Here is a 23,715-nt window from a genome sequence, read left to right on the forward strand (position 1 = left end):
ACTCCCCACAGATATCCCTCCTCCACCTAGCACTATCCCCTCAGCAACTCCCCACAGATATCCCTCCTCCACCCAGCGCTATCCCCTCAGCCACTCCCCACAGATAGCCCTCCGCCCAGCGCTATCCCCTCAGCCACTCCCCACAGATATCCCTCCGCCCAGCACTATCCCCTCAGCCACTCCCCACAGATATCCCTCCTCCACCCAGCGCTATCCCCTCAGCCACTCCCCACAGATATCCCTCCTCCACCTAGCACTATCCCCTCAGCAACTCCCCACAGATATCCCTCCGCCCAGCACTATCCCCTCAGCCACTCCCCACAGATATCCCTCCTCCACCCAGCGCTATCCCCTCAGCCACTCCCCACAGATATCCCTCCTCCGCCCAGCGCTATCCCCTCAGCCACTCCCCGCAGATATCCCTCCTCCACCTAGCACTATCCCCTCAGCCACTCCCCACAGATATCCCTCCTCCTCCGCCCAGGGCTATCCCCTCAGCCACTCCCCACAGATATCCCTCCTCCGCCCAGCGCTATCCCTCAGCCACTCCCCACAGATAGCCCTCCGCCCAGCGCTATCCCCTCAGCTGGTCCCCACAGATGAATCAGTGTTGCCAACTCTCTAGATACATGGTGTGCACTGTGGAGCCCCTGCCCCGCAGATATGCATTGGGGGATCCCAGCCGTCAGAGCCACTTCTCAGCCCCCTGCTTGTGAGGAAAGCTTGAGGAGGCGATGCGAGTGCCCCGAACAGCTCACAGCTCAGAGGAAAATGCACAGACCCAGGACTTGCAATTTTAAGATCTCTTGATTTTTTTCAGCCACTCTCAGGATACTGTGGGGGTCTGACATGTACATTTAAATGCTTGGGGGTGGGAGACACGGCCAATTCCTCGGGCTCCGCGACCCCTCTGCGGGGTTCCCAGAACTGGCCAGTGCTCGCCTCTTGTGTGGCTCCCACAGGTCTGTGCAGGGGTGTGGGGAGAGGGCATTTGTGCCTCCCCATCCGCCCTGCAGACATGAGAACAGGCCTGACCTTTCCCTGCTGGGAGTGATTGGAGGGGCAAAGGAATCTCTATGGGGAGCGACACAGGGGATAGTGCTGGGCGGAGGGATCTCTATGGGGAGCGACACGGGGGATAGTACTGGGCGGAGGGATATCTATGGGGAGCGACACGGGATAGCGCTGGGCAGAGGGATATCTATGGGGAGCGACATGGGGGATAGTGCTGGGAGGAGGGATATCTGTGGGAGAGGAGCGACACAGGGGATAGCACTGGGTGGAGGGATATCTGTGGGGAGCGACACGGGGGATAGCGCTGGGTGGAGGGATATCTATGGGGAGCGACACGGGGGATAGCACTGGGTGGAGGGATATCTGTGGGGAGCGACATGGAGGATAGCACTGGGCAGAGGGATATCTATGGGGAGCAACACAGGGGATAGCGCTGGGCAGAGGAATATCTGTGGGGAGCGACATGGGGGATAGTGCTGGGCAGAGGGATATCTATGGGGAGCGACACAGGGGATAGCGCTGGGCAGAGCGATATCTGTGGGGAGCGACACGGGGGATAGCGCTGGGCGGAGGGATATCTGTGGGGAGCGACACGGGGGATAGTGCTGGGAGGAGGGATATCTGTGGGAGGGGAGCGACACAGGGGATAGCACTGGGCAGAGGAATATCTGTGGGGAGCGACACGGGGATAGTGCTGGGAGGAGGGATATCTATGGGGAGCGACACGGGGGATAGCACTGGGTGGAGGGATATCTGTGGGGACCGGCTCATTTAACCGCCTTCTCCTGCAATCTCCCTGCTCCCACATCTCTGCAGCCAGAGACGGGGGAATAAAGGGGCCTCCAAGCTCACACCAATTCCCACAGGGAGGGAGGCCGGTAGGGAAGGGGAGAACAGCCCCAACTGCTGGCTGGAAATCTGGCCCCAGCGAGAAGCAAACAAAGCAGCAGCTGGTCTTAGCATCCATCCCCCTACCAGCGGGTGGGCTCCTGGCTAGCTGAGAAGGAGCGAGATGTTTGGACCCTCAGAGCCAGGAATCTTTCTTTCCTAGTCCCACAGCCATGTAGGGCCAGGAGCAGCCAGAGGCCCTTGGGGTGGGTTGAAAAAAACTCTCCCACTCCAACTCTGCACCCATTTTCCCCAGGCTCATCTTCCTCTCTCAGCTTGGGGCCCTCATGTTCAAATTGCCTTCTCGATCCACATCCACCTGGTGCCCTCTCCCCTTCAAACCCTCCTCCATGGCATTCCTTCTTCCATGCATGCAGGGCCGGCTTTAGGAAGTGCGGGGCCCGATTCAAACAGTTTTGACAGGGCCCCGACAGGGATGATTAAAATAAAAACATGTAAAAAAAACACGTGGGGCTTGTACTCACCTGGCCACGCTCCTAGTCTTTGGCGGCGGGTCCTTCACTCGCTCTGGGTCTTCGGCGGCACTGAAGGACCCGCCGCCAAAGTGCCGCCAAAGACCCGGAGTGCCGCCGTGTGAGTAAAAATTGGGCGCCTCTAGCCAAGGAAGGGATTCTCTGCCACTTGCCCCCCACTGTGGGCGGCCCTGCCACTGGGCGCGGGGCCCTCTTAGGTGCGGGGCCCGATTCGGGGGAATTGGTGGAATTGGCCTAAAGCCGGCTCTGCATGCATGTCACTCTCTAGCAGGAAGCAGCTCTCACTGCTCTGACCACAGGGGTTCAAAATCAGGGAGCTTTGCATATTATTTTTTTTATATGTAACCCACACACCACCTGGGTGTGGTGCTCTATCCCATTTAGTGGCACTGAGAGAGAAATTAATGAGTCTGCTCTACAGCCTTAGCCAATAGGCACATGGCTTTTAGCTCATGCAGTCGAGGCTCATGAACTAAGCTCCAGAGGTCCCAGGTTCAATCCCGCCTGCCAACGACCAGGGTCTGTCGGTGTTACAAGTGGTTTTGAATCTTTAAAGCCACATTTTCTGAACAAAAAGAACAGGAGTCCTCGTGGCACCTTAGAGACTAACAAATTTATTTGAGGCTCAAATAAATCTGTTAGTCTCTAAGGTGCCACAAGTACTCCTGTTCTTTTTGCGGATACAGACTAGCACAGCTGCTACTCTGAAACCTGTCATTTTCTGAACAGCAAATCCTAAATTTTTTTCTCAGCAGCCAGCCTGTGGCTTGCAATAGTACCTGGGTACAGTGACAGCCCCCGCATGCTACCTCCTGCCCAACGCGCTCCCTATAGACGACTGTCTCAGCTGATAGGTATGAAGAGATGGATGCTGTTGAGGACCCACGGATCTCCACTGAATGATCTCTGAGCTGGGCTGACAAGCTGCATGGAGCTGAATTTCCAGTTCCAATCCATTTCTGGGGGCTTCCCCCCCCCCCCCCCAACTTGGGGGCACATGGATTTCAGCACCTTCAGCTAGAGGCTCTACAGAACATAAACGCGTAGGAGCCAGTATAACACACAGCAGCATAGACTCGCTGCCCAGGGATACACTCAGCTCAGAGATCAATTTGCTGCCCTCGTGTTAAATATTCACCTACTAATTACTCAGTGGTTGAGGTCCCAGCTCGCACTAATTAGCCTATCAAAAATCAATCATTTCCAACAATTCCATTTGTTGAGGATCAATATCCCAGGCTAGGAATGTTTATCAAAGTACAGAGACAGCATGAGAGAAAGGAGTGTGTGGAATGTCCTCACTTCTATCACTGGGGGTAAGGACAACTGGGACCACGTGTGAACCACATGCCCAGCCACAGGGGCTATGACACACTTGGGGAACAATCACAGGTATTTACTAGGCTTCAGTGGGATGACAACCACAGGATGGATGGAGATTCCACAGGGAGCGTAGGGAGGAGCTGACACAGAGGCCTGGTCCCCACTAAGCCCCCACTTCGGACTAAGGTACGCAAATTCAGCTACGTTAATAACGTAGCTGAATTCGAAGTACCTTAGTCCGAACTTACCGCGGGTCCAGACGCGGCAGGCAGGCTCCCCCGTCAATGCCGCGTACTTCTCTCGCCGAGCTGGAGTACCGGCGTCGACGGCGAGCACTTCCGGGATCGATCCGGGATCGATTTATCGCGTCTAAACCAGACACGATAAATCGATCCCAGAACATCGATTGCCTGCCGCCGGACCCTCCAGTAAGTGTAGACGTACCCAGAGAATGCACTGGCTTCTCCTACTTTAACTCGTAAACTGGAGTAATAGTAATAAGATGAAATTTAATAGTGAAAAGTGCAAGGTCATGCATTTAGGGATTAATAACAAGAATTATTGTTATAAGCTGGGGACACATCAGTTGGAAGTAACAGAGGAGGAGAAGGACCTCAGAGTATTGGTTGATCACAGGATGACTATGAGCCCCCAATGTGATATGGCCGTGAAAAAAGCTAATGCGATCTTGGGATGCATCAGGCGAGGTATTTCCAGTAGAGATAAGGAGGTGTTAGTACCGTTATACAAGGCACTGGTGAAACCTCATCTGGAATATTGTGTGCAGTTCTGGTCTCCCATGTTTAAGAAGGATGAATTCAAACTGGAACAGGTAAAGAGAAGGGCTACTAGGATGATCTGAGGAATGGAAAACCTGTCTTATGAAAGGAGACTCAAAGAGCTTGGCTTGTTTAGCCTAACCAAAAGAAGGCTGAGGGGAGATATGATTGCTCTCTATAAATATATCAGAGGAATAAATACCAGGGAGGGAGAGGAATTATTTAAGCTCAGTACCAACGTGGACACAAGATTAGAACAAATGGATATAAACTGGCCATCAGGAAGTTTAGACTTGAAATTAGACTAAGGTTTCTAACCATCGGAGTGAAGTTCTGGAACAGCCTTCCAAGGGGAGCAGTGGGAGCAAAAGACATATCTGGCTTCAAGACTAAGCTTGATAAGTTTATGGAGGGGATGGTATGATGAGATTGGTCTTTGACTATTAGCGGTAAATATGCCCAATGGCCCGTGATGGGATGTTCGATGGGGTGGGATCTGAGTTACTACAGAGAATTCTTTCCTGGGTGTCTGGCTGGTGAGTCTTGCCCACATGCTCAGGGTTTAGCTGCTCACCATATTTGGGGTCGGGAAGGAATTTTCCTCCAGGGCAGATTGGCAGAGGCCCTGGAGGTTTTTCGCCTTCCTCTGCAGCGTGGGGCACGGGCCACTTGCTGGAAGATTCTCTGCACCTTGAAGTCTTTAAACCATGATTTGAGGACTTCAATGGCTCAGACACAGGTTTGATACAGGAGTGGGTGGGTGAGATTCTGTGGCCTGCGTTGTGCAGGAGGTCAGACTAGATGATCATAATGGTCCCTTCTGACCTTAAAGTCTATGAACTTACACCTTCTTACCCTGCTGCTTGTTGCTTTCCTGGCTGCAGTCCCCCCCTCCAGCCCTCAATGTGTGTGTCAGACCAGTCCAGACCCCCTGAGACTGAGGCTATGTCTACACTACAGACCTTGCAGCGGCACAGCTGTACCACTGCAGCTATGCCGCTGTAAGGTCTCCCGCGTAGCTACTCTATGCCAACGGGAGAGAGCTCTCCTGTCAGCATAATTAAACCACACACACCCCCACGAGCGGCAGTAGCTATGTCAGCGGGAGAGCATCTCCCACTGATATAGCGCTGTGCAACCAGCACTTCTCTCGGTGAAACTTACGTCCGGCAGGGTTTATTTGTTTTTTTCACACCCCTGACCTACACAAGTTTTACCGACAAAAGTGCTAGTGTAGACATAGCCTCAGGCGCAGCTGCAGCCTTCAGTGTAGATTGTAGACCCTGACTCCAGTGACGGGAGGGACACTGCCAGAGGCATAGTTAATCCATGGCCCCGAGAGGCGGTAGGAGGTTGACGGAAGAATTCTTCCATGGACCTAGCGCTGTCTACACTGCAGGTTAGGTCGGCTTAACTCTGTTGTTCAGGGGTGTGGATTTTTCAGACCCCGAGCGACATAGCTGAGTTGACCTCACTTTTCAGTGTAGACCAGGCCTCAGTGGACCAGAGGGGATGTAAATTGCATGTCAGCAAGTGAGTGTGAGTCTAAATAAGTGTCAACTGAGCACTGAGTGGGCAGGAAGCAGCTATGGGAGCCTTGGCAGAGCTGTGGGGTGTTCCCAGGGCTGGTATAGTAGGGCCAGGACTGAGCTGCATTAGCAGATCTGGGGATGAAAATGGCACTGGTAGGAAGGGGCTGGGGGGCTGCCGTTGGGTTACATTCTGGAGGGCAGAGTTTCAGAGACTGGAACATCCTTTATTCACAGTGACAACGTGACTCTAGCAGTGAGCCAGCTCTTGGCCAAAACAGAGGTTGCTCTGTAACACTGGGAAAGAGTCAGGAGTTTCCAGTGTGACCCACAAACAGGAAATGCCTGGGGAGGATCCCTTCCCCAGGTATGTACTACGGGTGCTGGGAAAGGTTCTGGGGTGAGTGCAGTGCAGGAAAGAATTCAGGCTGCAGCTGAGGATAGAAGGAAACATGGGGGAGTGGACTACCAGAGAATGGGTCCGCAGAATGAGGGGCAGATTGCAAGCATCAGTCACAGGACCAGTGAAGGAATTAGATATGCAAATGAGGACCCAGGATCTGCAAATACAGCAATCAGATATGCAGATAAGGGGACAACATACTTGGAGCGGGGACCAACATAATCAAATAAGGACTGAATATGGGGAATGACTCTTCAGAGAGACGGTCTGTGAGCAGCAAGCAGGGACCGGCACCGGGAGCAACAGGGAACAAAGGGGGATGCTGCCAGACAGGTAATAGAAAGGCAGCAGCTTGGAAGGTCTAGATTCCAGTGAGGCATCAGAGACTGTCTCTCAGAGATCCTTCCTCCCCGAATTCACTCCAAATGGCCAGGAGGGGTCGCGGTCACATGCACTAAACGCCTGGGGAGGTGATATTGCTGAAAAATAGCAGTGCAGCGAGTGGGGGCCAGAGCTGGGCCCCTTCATTAATTACCCGGCAGAGAGAGGTAAATGAGAAAAGAAACACAACGAGCAGATAATAAACTGGGAGGAGCTGCCAGTCCCAGTGAGGACAAGGACAGAACCCACCAGCTGAGCAGGAAACAGCCACATGAGACTTCGACCTGGGCTACACTACACAGTTAGGTTGATATAAGTCGCCTTGCTTGGACCTACATGTGTGTTTACACTCAAATTTGTCTGCAGCCAAAGTAAGCGCCCCATTAGATACTGGCATAGAAAGTACGCTTATTAAGTTTGCAGATGATACCAAACTGGGAGGGATTGCAACTGCTTTGGAGGACAGGGTCATAATTCAAAATGATCTGGACAAATTGGAGAAATGGTCTGAGGTAAACAGGATGAAGTTTAACAAAGACAAATGCAAAGTGCTCCACTTAGGAAGAAAAAATCAGTTTCACACATACAGAATGGGAAGAGACTGTCTAGGAAGGAGTACGGCAGAAAGGGATCTAGGCGTTATAGTGGACCACAAGCTAAATATGAGTCAACAGTGTGATGCTGTTGCAAAAAAAGCAAACATGATTCTGGGATGTATTAACAGGTGTGTTGTGAGCAAGACACGAGAAGTCATTCTTCCGCTCTACTCTGCGCTGGTTAGGCCTCAGCTGGAGTATTGTGTCCAGTTCTGGGCACCGCATTTCAAGAAAGATGTGGAGAAATTGGAGAGGGTCCAGAGAAGAGCAACAAGAATGACTAAAGGTCTTGAGAACATGACCTATGAAGGAAGGCTGAAAGAACTGGGTTTGTTTAGTTTGAAAAAGAGAAGACTGAGAGGGGACATGATAGCAGTTTTCAGGTATCTAAAAGGGTGTCATAAGGAGGTGGGAGAAAACTTGTTCATCTTAGCCTCTAAGGATAGAACAAGAAGCAATGGGCTTAAACTGCAGCAAGGGAGGTTTAGGTTGGACATTAGGAAAAAGTTCCTAACTGTCAGGGTAGTTAAACACTGGAATAAATTGCCTAGGGAGGTTGTGGAATCTCCATCTCTGGAGAAATGTCTATCAGGGATGGTCTAGACAGTATTTGGTCCTGCCATGAGGGCAGGGGACTGGACTCGATGACCTCTCGAGGTCCCTTCCAGTCCTAGAGTCTATGAATCTATTAATCTATTACAGCAACGCAGGAAAATCACCTCCCCAAACAATGCGGAACCGGGCTCGACCTCGACGCAGGGCGAGGGTAGGCACTGCATGACCTGTGTCGACCCTGAGCTGGGGGAATAACATGCCCTGAGCTCCCTAGTGAGAGCAGGAGTGGTAAGAGGGTCTGAGTGGGATGAGGCAGCAAACGAGACAGGAGCTGGCAGTGGAGTGTGGTGGTAAAAACCTAATGCAGCTGGTGGGGATGCACAAGCAAAGGCCTCACAACATGCCAGCAGGAGCTCACCCCTGATATGACTGATCACTTGCTTCCTCCCCACAGTGGCTGCGCCTGCTGCCATCTCCCAGGATAGAGACGCTATTGTCCTCTGCTCACTAACAATGAGAGGGACGAGTTCCCCTCTCTCTGACCCTGGGAGGACCCCCAGCCCCTGCACTCAGCCCCAGGCCCCTAAGGCCCAGAAGGACAGTGACAAAGCAGAGGGAGCTGGAGCAGCCCCAGAGCCATGCCAGGAAGTGCCAAGTCTGTCTGGCTCAGCGCAGAGACAACCCGGGGGGTGTGACAAAAGCCCACACATGTGAGGGGTGTGAGCCCACCGAGGGAGGTGTGTTCGGTGTGTGTCACTAAGCCGACTAGGGCAAACCCCAAAAGGGGAATTTCAGCTGCAGCTCAGAGAAACACCCTGCAAAGAGACAGCTGTGGCCTGTGATACGCTGGAGATCGGATGTTCACATTGGTCCCTTCTGGCTTGACAGTCAATCAGTCTCCTGGGGCAGGGCTAAGTCCCAGCACTGGGACACTTGTAACCAGCCTGACAAAGCCTTGGGGAAGAGGCTCTGGGGAGAGGTTCTGCTCTGCCCCAAGGGATGGGCTGGGTGTGAGTGGATGGGACTGGCCTCTCCCCACCTTCAGCTGTAAATAAGGGGGCCAAATCTGGCAGTGAGCAGGGATGCTGGCCCAGGTGAGGGCCGGGGCAGGGTCACAGGCTGACAGGCTAACACTGCGGCCGTGCAGCCCCCATCTCAGGCCAGGGACCAGCTGGAGCCCTTTGGCTGAGTGGCCAGTGGAGGGGCAGCACTGCTGGGGCCGAGGGCTGCTGCACGCTGTCAGCCAGGAACAAATGCATCCAGGGCCCACACTCACCCGAGACGCCAAAGGGCCGTCTGAGGCCCGTGCTCAGTTTCCGCGTGTAGGTCTCCTTCAGGTCCATGCGCCCCACCCGCACAATCTGACACACCAGGAAGAGCCTCTCTCGTTTCAAGTCCTTGCTGCCCAGGTCCTGAGGAGGGGGAGAGAAACTCAGAGAAAGGCCCAGCAGAGCACAAAGGCCTGGCCAGCGGGTCCCACGTCCCACCCCAGGGGGTTCTGATGCCACATGGGGCAGGCTAGTCCTCAGCTTGGGGGCGCCATGTCAGCGCTGGTGGGGATGGATGGCACTAGGGGGCTAGCTCAAACAGTGCTAACAATCCCCCCCCCCCCCCCGCCTGGCCTTTCAAAATCTCCCAGAGTGCACTGCTTCTGGGGGCTGCTGGGAATTGTGGGATAGGTCCCCAGAGGGCACCGAGCAGGGCTCTAGTGAGTCAGAGGGACACGCTGAGATGTGGTGCTTCAGCCTGTGCACAAGCCATGCAGCGGCCAAAGGGCACCAGGCAGTGGTGACAGAACAGAGCGAGTCCCTCCCAGGACACCTGCCTGTGAGCATGGCGGGCTCAGCCCAGCCTGACATGCTGGAAATGAGCAGGCCCCTCAGCCACTCCTGATTTTTCATGTGGGAGACAGCAGTAACTCTAGTGCACGGACCTATGCCTGCAGCCGGACCTCACCTGGGCTAAGTGCTGTGCAGAGAGGCGGGGCTGGATGATCAGCTACAGCAGAAGAGCATGGTGGGGCGGGAGCTGGCTTTGTGCTCATGCTGTTTATCACCTTCATTTACATATAGACTTCCCCTTTCTCTGGCCAGCTGCCTTGGCCCCTTCCTGGGGACAGTCGGTGCAGCTTGTGCCGTGAGAATACAGCTCGGGACAGGTCTACACTTAAAACACTACTGCGGAGCAGCTGCAGCGTTTCAGTGTGGACACTGCCTACACCGAGGGGAGGGGTTCTCCCGCTGGCACAGGCAATCCACCCCCCCGAGAGGCAGTAGCCTTCTGTCATCAACCTAGTGTTGTCTGCACTGGGGGTTTGGTCACTTTAACGGAGCCGCTCTGGGGTGTGGATTTTTCACACCCCTGCAAGACGTAGCTATATGGCTGTAAGTGCCTAGTGTAGACCAGGCCTTGGTCAGTAGGAGCCACATCCCCTCTGTTCCCCTGCCTGGGGCCTGCGAGAAATCAAGGCAAGCCCCAGCCGAGGCGATGGGCCCACAGGAAAGCCCGGGGGGAGGGGGGCAGTTGGGGCCCTGGTGTCTGAGTGTCACAGAGGAAATGGGCCACAGGAAGGATCTAAAGGAGCAGACGGTGGAACCAGGAGCTAGGGTGAGCACCCACTGCTTATTTTCAGATGGACTGAAATGTATTAAAATTGATCATAGAGACCATTTTAAACATTCAGTTGCCTTGTATGATAATTGCAGGTGTATACTGAAGGGCAGTAGAAATGTAGATGTGAGAGGGAAATACTTGGCATGCTGGGGTTATCCCTCATTTGTCATGTGGTTTTCCCTTATTTTCATCCAACACAGGTGGTCACCCTAGCAGAGCACTGGGACCAAGGACCAGTCAAGGCGGAGCGGGGGAGAGGGGCTGGGAGCACTGGGTCCAGGGCTGGGAGCCAGGTGGGGGAAGGTCAGGGAGGGGCATAGGGCCCAGCTGCGGTGAGGATGGAGAGGGGCATGGTGGCCCAGCTGCGGTGGGGGAGGGGCATAGGGCCCAGCTGCGGTGAGGATGGGGAGGGGCATGATGGCCCAGGTGGAGTGTGGGGGCATGGTGGCCCAGCTGTGGGGGATGGTAGGCATACTGTGAAAAATAAACAATCGCTGTAACTAGACAGACACGTCCATCCGGCATTTTTCCATCCATCTCGGTACTGCTGGGCTACTGGTCCTGTGGGGCAGGCTCTGTGTCCCCGTCTCTGTGCAGTCCCCTGCGTGACAGGGCTCGATCCTGGCTCAGGCGTCTGGGTGCAAGAGGCATGCTGTCAGGGAGGGCAAGAGGGTACCCGTGCTCACCGTGAAGATGGCCTTCAGGTTGTTGAGCAACTCGATGTCCTGGGGGACCCCTGTGCTGGCCCAGCGGATCAGATAGTTCTCGCTGCAAAGAGAACCAGAGAGCGTCAGGAGACACGCCGCTGCAGGACACAGCTAGGAGCCCGGGATCCAGCTCTGGCCAGTCTCTCAAGGGTGGTGCTGCCCTGAGCTGGGCGGGCGGGACTGTAGCCCTGGGCCTCCGGCTCACAGACAGGAGGGGACAGCCACCGAGCACAGGGTCTGCGAGCAGCAGAGGCCAGGCCCGGTCAGCACCCTGGGGATATGATGGGGGCAGCTGACGCAGGCTCTGCCAGCTCCCACGCAGGGCCCGGTTCGGTGCTCAAGCCCAGTGAAAGAGAGACAGCGAGGGCCAAGCTTTACCCCCTTCCCCACATGTCCTGTCCTCTCCCTTCCAGCACACCCTAGGCATCCCCTGTCCTACTCAAACAGCCCTGTGGGAAGCTGCCTATCCTACCAGCCCTCCTCGCCTTAATGCAGGTACCAGGGATCCCATCTGGGCCGTGGGCCTTGGAGATGCTACTGACTCCGATTGCAAAGCATGCGCTCAGCGAGCCTCCTTCCGGAGGAGCATGGCATGTGGTGGGACAGGACGCAGACACATGGCAAGCGCCACACAGCCCTGGAGCAGAGCCCTACATGGGGCAGGGCGCAAGAACAAACCCCCGTTTAACAGCCAAGCCTATGGCAGTGACTCTCTTGGGCTGAGGAGGGGGCAGAGACCCTAGTGGGATGGGAAAGAGCTGGCTCTGGGCCAAGCACTGCAGGGGGCTGCCAAGGCTCCTCTCTCTCTCCGGAGTGGGACATGACACCCCTGGAAACAACTCAGGCCTCTCTGTAAGCCCCGGATCGGCACAGCTCAGGCATGGGCAGCCAGGGGGGCAGGGAAGCACCCTGTTCTCTGAGGCCAACCAGTGACACTGGGAAGTGGGGACCAGGCAGCAAGCCTGGAGGGGACAGGCCCCACGTCCCATTCCCCACCCCCCAGCCATCCAGTCCCTGCCCTGGGGCCGGGAGGGATAGCTCAGTGGTTTGAGCATTGGCCTGTTAAACCCAGGGTTGTGAGTTCAATCCTTGAGGGGGCCACTTAGGGATCTGGGGCAAAATCAGTACTTGGTCCTGCTAGTGAAGGCAGGGGGCTGGACTCAATGACCTTTCAAGGTCCCTTCCAGTTCTAGGAGATAGGATATCTCCATTAATTTAATTTAAATTTAAATGGGAGCCGGCGCCCCCTGGAGACGACAGACCCTGTGTCCTGTTCCCCACGCCCCCAGCCAATCCCTCCATCCCGGGGCCGGATTGGAGCCAACACCCCCATTCCCAACCCCTCAGAGCCAGCCCATCTGCAAGCACTGCACGTTCCCATCAGCTCTTTTCACACCTTCCCTGGTTTGCGCATTGCTCTGCTCTCAAGGGACCCATTGTCTCGCTCCCTGCAATCCCGCTTTGCTAGTCCTGAAGCTGCTCCCTGGCTGGCTGGCTGGTGCACGCTGTCCTGGACAGAGGTGGGTTACTGTTTTGTAGGGCCCTGGGCCAGAGCAAGTGGGGACCCCCTGCCCCCCCTCCTGCGCTCCTGCCGGGGAAATGGGGTTGGGCACAGGGGCTTGCCCCGCTCCCTGGCAGGAGCGCCGGGAGGGCAGGTGGAGCAGGTCAGGGCGTGGGGGCGCCCATTTTTCGGGGAGTCCCCAATTGTCTGGGGCCCCTGGGCATGGGCCTCATTGGCTCAGAGGCTAATCCGCCACTGCCACCTCTTTGTTCAACCTGCAGCCCTGGCTCAGCTGCCTGTCGCTGGCTCAGCCTGGCCTTCCCCAAGCACTGCTCCGTCTCTGCCCTCTCTCCTCTGCCTTTCAGCAGCACCCCCTGTGATGCAGTAGGGAGCGGGGTGGAGTGCCTTGGACTGTCTGCATGGGGGATGGGAGAGCAGGGGATGACTTTAAGTGAGGGACGGTACCTGAGCCTGTAACCTGAGCCAGGAAGGGGGTGGGGAGTCGACACCTTTGCCCGGGAAGCTGGACAAAGGGAGAGAGCCGGCTGGAGGGGTTTTTGGTTTCAGTTTTGGGCTGGCTGGGAAGACGCAGGGAACCCCAAGTCTGGGGTCTAAGGTCCTTGCCCGCCAGAGGGACCTGGCTGAGGGGTCCTGGTTGTACCTACAAGCCCTGCTTGGGACTGTGTTCCTGTCATCTAATAAACCTTCTGTGTTACTGGCTGGCTGAGAGTCACTGTGAATCGCAGGAAGTGGGGGGTGCGGGGCCCTGACTCCCCCACACTCCGTGACACCCCCCTTCTGCCTCCCCAGAATCCAGCCCAGGGGAGACCCACAGCTGCAGGGTGTGACAGGTGGCCGACCCGGGGCTTTTCGCTCTCACTCCTGTCTGAAGGGCATTTTCTCTCTGAGTGAATTCAGGGACCCACTTTCACACAAATCCCTTCCCATCACATGGATTCACAAAGTGCCCCCACAAACACAGGGCCTCTGCAGAGCCTGAACTCAGTCTGGCCCGTGGCTCCCCAGCGCCCATCTGTCATTTGAGTGACATGTGACTATGAGCCGTGACAGGGACCCACCGCCAGAGGGGGCCGTGAGACGCACTTGGCCAGTGAGCCCAGAACAAACTGCTCCAGCACAGCAGAGACCTGGCGCGCAGGACTGCCAGGCCCTGGGGCGAGGGCTGGAGGGTAAAGCGGATCACATTCAGTACAAAGGCAAGTGTCAGAGGGGTAGCCGTGTTAGTCTGAATCTGTAAAAAGCAACAGAGGGTCCTGTGGCACCTTTAAGACTAACAGAAGTATCGGGAGCATAAGCTTTCGTGGGTAAGAACCTCACTTCTTCAGATGCAAGTACTTGCCACAGGACCCTCTGTTGCTTAGTACAAAGGCAGTGGGTTCAGGGGGCAAGGCTAGGGACAGGAGACGCACAGTAACATTAACCCGTCAGTTTTCATCACAGAGGAAGGTTAACAGGTCCCTGTGGGCAGAAACACTCCCGTGGGAAGGCAATTCCCCACGTGTACATCTACCGTCACCCTCGGCAGCTCCCGGAGACCTTGGCTCCCCCGGGCAGCCGACACCAGAATAGCCCACGAGGTGTCAGCACAGCCAGGAGGGAAGTTATTGTGGGGCGTATTTGGAACGGCTGGGGGCTGAGAGCCACGCTGGGCGCCCGCGGGACAAACTAGTCCTGACGGATATATGAGAGAGGGGCAGGCAGATCTCTCAGCCCAGGAAGGGTGAAGGGCCTGTTCCCTCTGAGCTGAAAACAGGTGACCTCAGGTTAACCAGAGACATGTGAGGCCAGTTCGGGGCTCCAGTGACCTTTAAAAACCATCCTCTGGTGTCAGAGAGAGAGGAAGGGAGAGCCAGAGACAGGCTGCATCAGGAAGGAACGGCTTCCCCAAGGTGAAGGCTGTCTCCCCTCCCTACAGAGAAAGAAACGCTGCCCAGCCCCCGGGCCTGCTGGGTGCCCCCTGCTGCCTCAGGTTAGGACGGCAACAGATTGAGTCCCATTGGGTCTCAAGCCATATGAAGCCTCAGCACTCAGCAGGGGGCCAAAAGCCCTGGCCTCAGCGGGGAGTTCCCTGGCCCAGGGCAGGGTCTGTGTGCTCCTGCCAGGCCAACCCTCCCTGAACAGGGGGTACCTCTCCCCCTCAGGGGGTACCTCTCCCCCCTCAGGGGGAGAGGGGCAGTTATCCCCAGTTGGTCGGTCACTGGGAGTGGGGTCAGTTATTACTGGTCAGTCAGTGGGGGGGTGTCACTTATCACCGGTCGTTAGGGTTGCCAGGTGTCCGGTTTTCGACCAGAACGCCCAGTCGAAAAAGGACCCTGGCGGTTCTGGTCAACACCGCTGATCGGGCCGTTAAAAGTCCAGTCGGTGGTGCAGCGGGGCTAAGGCAGGCTTCCTGCCTGCCCTGGCTCCGCGCAGCTCCTGGAAGTGGCCAGCATGTCCCTGCAGCCCCTAGGCAGAGGGGCAATCAGGGAAGCTCCACACACTGTCCCCGTCCCCAGTGCCAGCTCCGCAGCTCCCATTGGCCGGGAACCACATGCTGGCCACTTCCAGGAGCTGCATGGAGCCAGGGCAGGCAGGGAGCCTGCCTTATCCCCGCTGCGCCACCGACCGGGAGCCGCCTGATGTAAGTGCCGCCTGGCTGGAGCCCACACCCCTATCCCCCTCTCGCACCCCAACCCCCTGCCCCAGGTCGGAACCCTCTCCCGCACCCTAACTCCCTCCCAGACCCCGCACCCCAACCCCCTGCCCCAGGTCGGAACCCCCTCCTGCACCCCAACCCCCTGCCCCAGCTCTGAGCCCCCTCCCACAGCCTGCACCCCGCACCCTCTCCCACACCCAAACTACCTCCCAGAGCCCAGACCCCTCACCCCCTCCCACACCCCAACCCCCTGCCCCAGCCCTGAGCCCCCTCCCAGAGCCTGCACCCCGCACCCCCTCCTGCACCCAAACTCCCTCCCCGAGCCCACACCCCTCACCCCCTCCCACAACCTGCCCCAGCCCTGAGCCCCCTCCTGCACCCTGAATGCCTCATTTCTGGCCCCACCCCAGAGCCCACACCCCCAGCCGGAGTCCTCACCCCATCCTGCACCCCAACCCCCTGCCCCAGCCCAGTGAAAGTGAGTGAGGGTGGGGGAGAGCAAGTGAGGGCGGGGGGGGTGATGGACGGAGTGGGGGCGGGACCTCTGAGAAGGGGCGGGGCATCTGAGAAGGGGCACGGCCTCAGGGAAGGGGCGGGGAACGAGAGTTCGGTTGTGTACTATTAGAAAGTTGGCAACCCTACTGGTCAGTCAATGGAGGGTGGGGTGAGTGATCTCTGGTCAGTGGGGGGAAGGGGAGGGCTGGTTATCACCAGCCGGTCAGTGGGCAGGGGTGGGGGAGAGGAGACAAGTCATCGGCCAGTGAGCGATGTCCCAGGTAAGCCATCTGGGCTCACGTGGCTCAGGACAGTGGCTCTGCTGTTGCTCCAGGTCTGGTTTGGAAACTGCTGACTCCATGGTGCCAGGCGCTGTGATCCCTGACCCAGGCTCCCCCGGGCCACTGACCCAGGGGCAGGTCACTTGGCAACTCCCCGCGGGCCAAGGCTCAGGAGTCAGCCAGGTCCCATCAGAGCAGCAGCCCTGGTCCAGGCTCTCCTGGTGAGGCCCCTGTGTCCCTCCCTGGGGGCCAGTACCTGATCATCTTCTGCTGGCCGGGGTCGTAGAGCGCCGTGAAGAGCTGGGCCTCCTCCCCGATGTTGCAGACGAAGTTGCGGACGCAGAGGTAGAGGTTGTGGGAGGGCGAGGCCAGGTGGGCACTGCAGCCCAGCTCGCTGAGCTGGGAGCACTGCGGGGAGACGGGCAGAGGTCAAGGCCAAAAGGACTCCCACCTGCCTGGCCCCTCCCCAGCCTGGCTCCTGCCTGGGCTCTAGCTGGGAGCAGGCCCGGAGTGGTGGGCAGCAGGATAGCCTGAAGCTCAGCGCAGGGGCCTGGGTGGGGCAGGGAGACCCCCAACCTGGCAGGGGGCTGGAACTCCCCTTCTCTGTGTATGGACTCCCATGGGCAGTGCCTCTCAGCCGGGCAGGGCCAGCACACCTGTTAGCATGGGGTGGGGCAGAGTCCGGGAGGAGGGATTGGGCGAGGGGGCCAGGGCTGGACACTCACCATCTCTTCCTGGATGCGCTCACTGATCATACTTGTGGCCTGTTTGTGAGCCTGGAAGAGGCTGATGATGCTGGTTCTGTCGGGGTCCAGGATGTTCCCGTTCTTGTCACGCACAACCAGGTCTAGCTCCAGGATCCTGCAGAGCACAGGACGGGGCATGAACACGACTCCAGGCGTGGGTCAGGGACCTGGACTCTCCAAGGCCTCTGGCCAGCCCAGCCACACACAGAGCAGCACCCAGCCACCTTGTCATGGAGCAAACGCCCAGCCCCTCCGGTCCCTGGCCGTGGATCCAGCCTGCATGCCCAGCAGGTGCCCACCTTGGGGCAGGAAGGGGCCTCACCCAGGACTGCAGCAAGGGTCATGCCAGGGGTCACCACGGGTGACCCCCAACCCCCTCACTGTTCCTGATCCACGCACTGCAGGGCCCTCCCTGCCCCCTGGGTCCTCGCTCACATTATGCTGCTTGCACACTTGTGTGCCTCGCACACCCAGGCTGTCTCATTCCCCATGCTCTCACTTTCTCCAGTGCACCCACGCCACGTACTAGTGCCCATCCCTGGTCCCTCTCCAGCTCCACCCTGCCCCCGCCTACAGCCCCTCTCCGGTCCCAACCCCCTGCCTACAACCCCTCTCCGGTCCCACCCTGCCCCCGCCTACAGCCCCTCTCCGGTCCCATCCTGCCCCCGCCTACAGCCCCTCTCCAGTCCCAACCCCCCGCCTACAGCCCCTCCCCGGCTCCACCCTGTCCCCGCCTACAGCCCCTCTCCAGTCCCAACCCCCTGCCTACAGCCCCTCTCCGGCCCATGCCCCTGCCTTGGCCCCCCCATCACAGCCCCACCCTTCCCTGCCCCCGCCTGCTCTCACTTGTTCCCGTAGTCGATCTTGCTGGTCACCTCCTTCTTGAGCTCCAGGAGCTCATCCTTGGGGAGTGTGCCAGAGAGCAGCTGCGAGCGCCTCTCCATCAGCTCACACATCATCCTCCTGACCTGCCCATATCGCTCCTTCTGCCCCATCTGCAGGGCAACAAGGGAGCAAGAGTCATGCCCGATCCCAGAGAGCTGATCACCCGCAGCCCTCGCAGGGGAGAGCCCAATCCACGTGGCCCCTCTTCCCTGACCCCTGCTGACCCCATCCCAGAAAGGCCAACCCCCCGCAGTTCCCACAGCCCCCATCCCTGACCCCTCAGAGCCCCTGCAGCCCCCATCCCAAAGAGCCCCACCACGGTTCCCACAGCCCCCATCCCTGACCCCACACAGCCCCTGGAGACCCCATCCCAAAGAGCCCCCCCCACGGTTCCCACAGCCCCCATCCCTGACCCCTCACAGCCCCTGCAGCCCCCATCCCAAAGAGCCTCCCCACGGTTCCCACAGCCCCCATCCCTGACCCCACACAGCCCCTGCAGCCCCCATCCCAAAGAGCCCCCCCACGGTTCCCACAGCCCCCATCCCTGACCCCACACAGCCCCTGCAGCCCCCATCCCAAAGAGCCCCCCCCCCGCGGTTCCCACAGCCCCCATCCCTGACCCCACACAGGCCCTGGAGACCCCATCCCAAAGATCCCCCCCGCGGTTCCCACAGCCCCCATCCCTGACCCCTCACAGCCCCTGCAGCCCCCATCCCAAAGAGCCTCCCCACGGTTCCCACAGCCCCCATCCCTGACCCCTCACAGCCCCTGCAGCCCCCATCCCAAAGAGCCCCCCCACGGTTCCCACAGCCCCCATTCCTGACCCCATTGCAGCCCCCATCCCAAAGAGCCCCCCCCCACGGTTTCCACAGCCCCCATCTCTGACTCTTCACAGCACTCAGCCTGGGACCCACCCCCCATGGTTCCCAGAGCCCCCATCCCAAAGGCTGGCACTTGCCCTGTGCATCCCCCACCCCGTCCCTCCCCTCCCTGTGCCGAGGGCTGGTGGCCCATCCCCAGGGGGTGGGCCGGTCCCCGGGGCTTCCCTACTGCTGGGCCCCAGGCTCACCACATAGAGCTGCTTCCAGATGGTGGCCCATTCCCGCAGCGTGGTGGTGATCTCCTGCACCATCGGCATCTCCGCCGGCACAATGTTCTCCTCCGCCCTGGCCAGAGAGCTGGTGAGGCCGAGCCCTGCACGTGGCGAGGAGGCTCAGCCCCATCCCCGCCCCCCACGTGGGGGTCCCTGAGCTTAGCAGCCCCAGTTCCCGCCTGCGCCGGAGTCCTGCCACAGCCTGCGGCAGCGCCAGCCATCAGCCTCAGGGAGCCCCACAGAGACCCTGCATCGCTCTCCCTGTGCCCAGCTGCCGTCTGAGGGGGCTGCCCACCCCCCACTGGGCTAGGGTGACCAGATGTCCCGATTGTATAGGGACAGTCCCGATTTTTGGATCTTTTTCTTATATAGGCTCCTATTACCCCCCACCCCCGTCCCGATTTTTCACACTTGCTGTCTGGTCGCCCTACACTGGGCAGCTGGAGCCCCAGCCTGGCCAGGTGATAAGGGGAGCGAATCCCGGAGCTGCAGGCTGGTTACTGCAAGCAGCCCATGGACCAGGCTGGGGCAGGGGATGCGGTTAGGAGAGCTTAGAACCAGGCCAGGCACAGACCTGGGGCGCTGGGCTGCTTGCCCCACCTCGCGCCAGGGGAGGGGCCCGGCCGAGTGCTGGGACTGGGAGGGCAAGACATCTGGCCAAACACAGGGACGGGTGGGGGGAGGCATAAGGGCCCAGATGAGCACTGGGATGGGAGGGGGGAGAGGACCCGGCCAAGCTCTGGGACGGGGGTGGAGGGGCAAGGCCCGGCCGAGCATTGGGACGGGGGGGTGTGGGGGGGTAGGGCCTGGCTGAGCTCAGGGACCGGAGTTGGGGGGCAGGGCCCGGCCGAGCTCTGGGACCGGGGTGGGGGGACAGGGCCCGGCCGTGCACTGGGACATGTCGGGCGGGAGCAGGACCCAGCCGAGCACTGGGACGTGTCGGGGGGGGGATGGGCCCAGTGAGGTGCAGGTCAGGGAGGACCCAGCTGAGCACTGGGACAGGGGCGGGGGAAGGGCCTGGCCGAGCACTGGGACGGGACAGGACCCAGCAGAGCTCTGGGACAGGGGTGGGGGGACAGGACCCAGCCGAGCACTGGGACGGGGCGGGAGCAGGACCCAGCCGAGCTCTGGGACAGGGCGGGAGCAGGACCCAGCCGAGCTCTGGGACCGGGGTGGGGGGGCAGGGCCCGGCCGTGCACTGGGACATGTCGGGCGGGAGCAGGACCCAGCCGAGCACTGGGACGTGTTGGGGGGGGATGGGCCCAGTGAGGTGCAGGTCAGGGAGGACCCAGCTGAGCACTGGGACAGGAGGGGGGGCAGGGCCCGGCCGAGCTCTGGGACAGGGGCGGGGGAAGGGCCTGGCCGAGCACTGGGACGGGACAGGACCCAGCAGAGCTCTGGGACAGGGGTGGGAGCAGGACCCAGCCGAGCACTGGGACGGGACAGGACCCAGCCGAGCACTGGGACGGGGGTGGGGGGGGATGGGCCCAGTGAGGTGCAGGTCAGGGAGGACCCAGCTGAGCACTGGGACGGGAGGGGGGGCAGGACCCAGCCGAGCTCTGGGGCAGGGGCGGGGGAAGGGCCTGGCCGAGCACTGGGACGGGACAGGACCCAGCCGAGCACTGGGACGGGGCGGGAGCAGGACCCAGCTGAGCACTGGGACGTGTTGGGGGGGGATGGGCCCAGTGAGGTGCAGGTCAGGGAGGACCCAGCAGAGCTCTGGGACAGGGGTGGGGGGACAGGACCCAGCCGAGCACTGGGACGGGGCGGGGACAGGACCCAGCCGAGCACTGGGACGGGGCGGGAGCAGGACCCAGCTGAGCACTGGGACGGGAGGGGGGGCAGGGCCCGGCCGAGCTCTGGGACAGGGGTGGGGGGACAGGACCCAGCCGAGCACTGGGACGGGGCGGGAGCAGGACCCAGCTGAGCACTGGGACGGGGTGGGGGAAGGACCCAGCTGAGCACTGGGACGGGGCGGGGGAAGGACCCGGCTCAGCACTGGGACGTGTGTGTGTGGGGGGGGGTGACGGGCCCAGTGAGGTGCAGTTCAGGGAGGATCCAGCCCCCTGACCAGTAAAACATTTGCTGAGTCAGCCCAGAGCCCCTCCCTGCCCCCCCCCGGTACCTACCCCCTCTGCTCCACATGGGCGCCCTTCAGGTGGATCAGTGTGACAGGGAATATGCCCTGGGGAGAGGAGAAGTCGTCAGCACAGCGACCCTGATCGGGGGGGCAGAGCCAGAGGGAGGGGTGTCGGCCCTCATGGGGCAGGAACCCCCTGACCCAGTCGGATGTGGGTCAACCCAGGGCCAGGTCCTTGATGGGGCCAGAGCAGGTATCGGGGGAGGCTCGGAGCCCCCAAACCAGGTTAAAGTCACTCCCCGCAAGACCCGGCGATTTCCTGCAGGGGACGCCACGCGGAGAGAGCATGAGTTCAGCCTCAGGCCACGCGCCGTGTGCCCAGCGCCCCACAGCAGCTCTGGGGCCCGGCCCTGGGACAATGGAGAGGACGAGCACCCCGGCCCCTCCGCACCGCGAGGAGCAGCAGACTTACCCAGGAGGCTCTGTTCCTGAGCGAGTACCCTCTGTACCAGCCTGCAAGCGAACAACAGCCAGTGAGACACCCAAGGGCCTCTGAAAGGAGAGCACTTCTCCCCGCAGGGGGCGCTGTGGGGGCGGGGCAGAAGCACTGGCTCGGGCAGGAGCTCCCGGCGACTCCAGCCCCGGTCTCTCCCCGCAGGGGGCGCTGTGGGGGGCGGGGCAGGAGTGCTGGGTATGGGGGGGGCGCTCCCGGTGACTCCAGCCCTGGTCTCTCCCCGCAGGGGGCGCTGTGGGGGGTGGGGCAGGAGTGCTGGGTATGGGGGGGCGCTCCCGGTGACTCCAGCCCTGGTCTCTCCCCGCAGGGGGCGCTGTGGGGGGTGGGGCAGAAGCACTGGTTGGGGCGGGAACTCCCGGTGACTCCAGCCCCGGTCTCTCCCCGCAGGGGGCGCTGTGGGGGGTAGGGCAGGAGTGCTGGGTATGGGGGGGCGCTCCCGGTGACTCCAGCCCCGGTCTCTCCCCGCAGGGGGCGCTGTGGGGGGCGGGGCAGGAGTGCTGGGTATGGGGGGGCGCTCCCGGTGACTCCAGCCCCGGTCTCTCCCCGCAGGGGGCGCTGTGGGGGCGGGGCAGGAGTGCTGGGTATGGGGGGGCGCTCCCGGTGACCCCAGCCCCGGTCTCTCCCCACAGGGGGTGCTGTGGGGGGTGGGGCAGAAGCACTGGTTGGGGCGGGAACTCCCGGTGACTCCAGCCCCGGTCTCTCCCCGCAGGGGGCGCTGTGGGGGGTAGGGCAGGAGTGCTGGGTATGGGGGGGCGCTCCCGGTGACTCCAGCCCCGGTCTCTCCCCGCAGGGGGCGCTGTGGGGGCGGGGCAGAAGCACTGGCTCGGGCAGGAGCTCCCGGTGACTCCAGCCCCGGTCTCTCCCCGCAGGGGGCGCTGTGGGGGGTGGGGCAGAAGCACTGGCTCGGGCAGGAGCTCACGGTGACTCCAGCCCCGGTCTCTCCCCGCAGGGGGCGCTGTGGGGGCGGGGCAGAAGCACTGGCTCGGGCAGGAGCTCCCGGCTACTCCAGCCCCGGTCTCTCCCCGCAGGGGGCGCTGTGGGGGGCGGGGCAGGAGTGCTGGGTATGGGGGGGCGCTCCCGGCTACTCCAGCCCCGGTCTCTCCCCGCAGGGGGTGCTGTGGGGGGCGGGGCAGGAGTGCTGGGTATGGGGGGGCGCTCCCGGTGACTCCAGCCCCGGTCTCTCCCCGCAGGGGGCGCTGTGGGGGGCGGGGCAGAAGCACTGGCTCGGGCAGGAGCTCACGGTGACTCCAGCCCCGGTCTCTCCCCGCAGGGGGCGCTGTGGGGGGTAGGGCAGGAGTGCTGGGTATGGGGGGGCGCTCCCGGTGACTCCAGCCCCGGTCTCTCCCCGCAGGGGGCGCTGTGGGGGCGGGGCAGAAGCACTGGCTCGGGCAGGAGCTCCCGGTGACTCCAGCCCCGGTCTCTCCCCGCAGGGGGCGCTGTGGGGGGTGGGGCAGAAGCACTGGCTCGGGCAGGAGCTCCCAGTGACTCCAGCCCCGGTCTCTCCCCGCAGGGGCGCTGTGGGGGGTAGGGCAGGAGTGCTGGGTATGGGGGGGCGCTCCCGGTGACTCCAGCCCCGGTCTCTCCCAGCAGGGGGTGCTGTGGGGGGCGGGGCAGAAGCACTGGCTCGGGCAGGAGCTCCCGGCTACTCCAGCCCCGGTCTCTCCCGGCAGGGGGCGCTGTGGGGGGCGGGGCAGAAGCACTGGCTCGGGCAGGAGCTCCCGGCTACTCCAGCCCCGGTCTCTCCCCGCAGGGGGCGCTGTGGGGGGCGGGGCAGGAGTGCTGGGTATGGGGGGGCGCTCCCGGTGACTCCAGCCCTGGTCTCTCCCCGCAGGGGGCGCTGTGGGGGGTGGGGCAGGAGTGCTGGGTATGGGGGGGCGCTCCCGGTGACTCCAGCCCTGGTCTCTCCCCGCAGGGGGCGCTGTGGGGGGTGGGGCAGAAGCACTGGTTGGGGCGGGAACTCCCGGTGACTCCAGCCCCGGTCTCTCCCCGCAGGGGGCGCTGTGGGGGGTAGGGCAGGAGTGCTGGGTATGGGGGGGCGCTCCCGGTGACTCCAGCCCCGGTCTCTCCCCGCAGGGGGCGCTGTGGGGGGCGGGGCAGGAGTGCTGGGTATGGGGGGGCGCTCCCGGTGACTCCAGCCCCGGTCTCTCCCCGCAGGGGGCGCTGTGGGGGCGGGGCAGGAGTG

The 23,715-nt window shown here is 61.0% G+C and overlaps 1 protein-coding gene across 1 annotated transcript in view; it reads right to left on the reverse strand.

Annotated features, from left to right (window-relative positions):
- The window catches only part of LOC135879496 (dedicator of cytokinesis protein 2-like), a 334,214-nt gene that overhangs the window by 298,861 nt on the left and 11,638 nt on the right, over positions 1-23,715 (reverse strand). Inside the window, exons 3-10 of the mRNA XM_065405506.1 lie at positions 21,492-21,532; positions 21,069-21,124; positions 18,916-19,012; positions 17,808-17,956; positions 16,941-17,076; positions 16,472-16,623; positions 11,262-11,343; positions 9,239-9,374 (exon numbers count right to left, since the gene is read on the reverse strand). Of these exons, the coding sequence (XP_065261578.1) occupies positions 9,239-9,374; positions 11,262-11,343; positions 16,472-16,623; positions 16,941-17,076; positions 17,808-17,956; positions 18,916-19,012; positions 21,069-21,124; positions 21,492-21,532 (849 nt within the window). The remainder of the gene's footprint in view (positions 1-9,238; positions 9,375-11,261; positions 11,344-16,471; positions 16,624-16,940; positions 17,077-17,807; positions 17,957-18,915; positions 19,013-21,068; positions 21,125-21,491; positions 21,533-23,715) is intronic.

This window comes from Emys orbicularis, chromosome 5 (assembly GCF_028017835.1).
Source record: "Emys orbicularis isolate rEmyOrb1 chromosome 5, rEmyOrb1.hap1, whole genome shotgun sequence".
Taxonomy (NCBI): Eukaryota; Metazoa; Chordata; order Testudines; family Emydidae; genus Emys; species Emys orbicularis.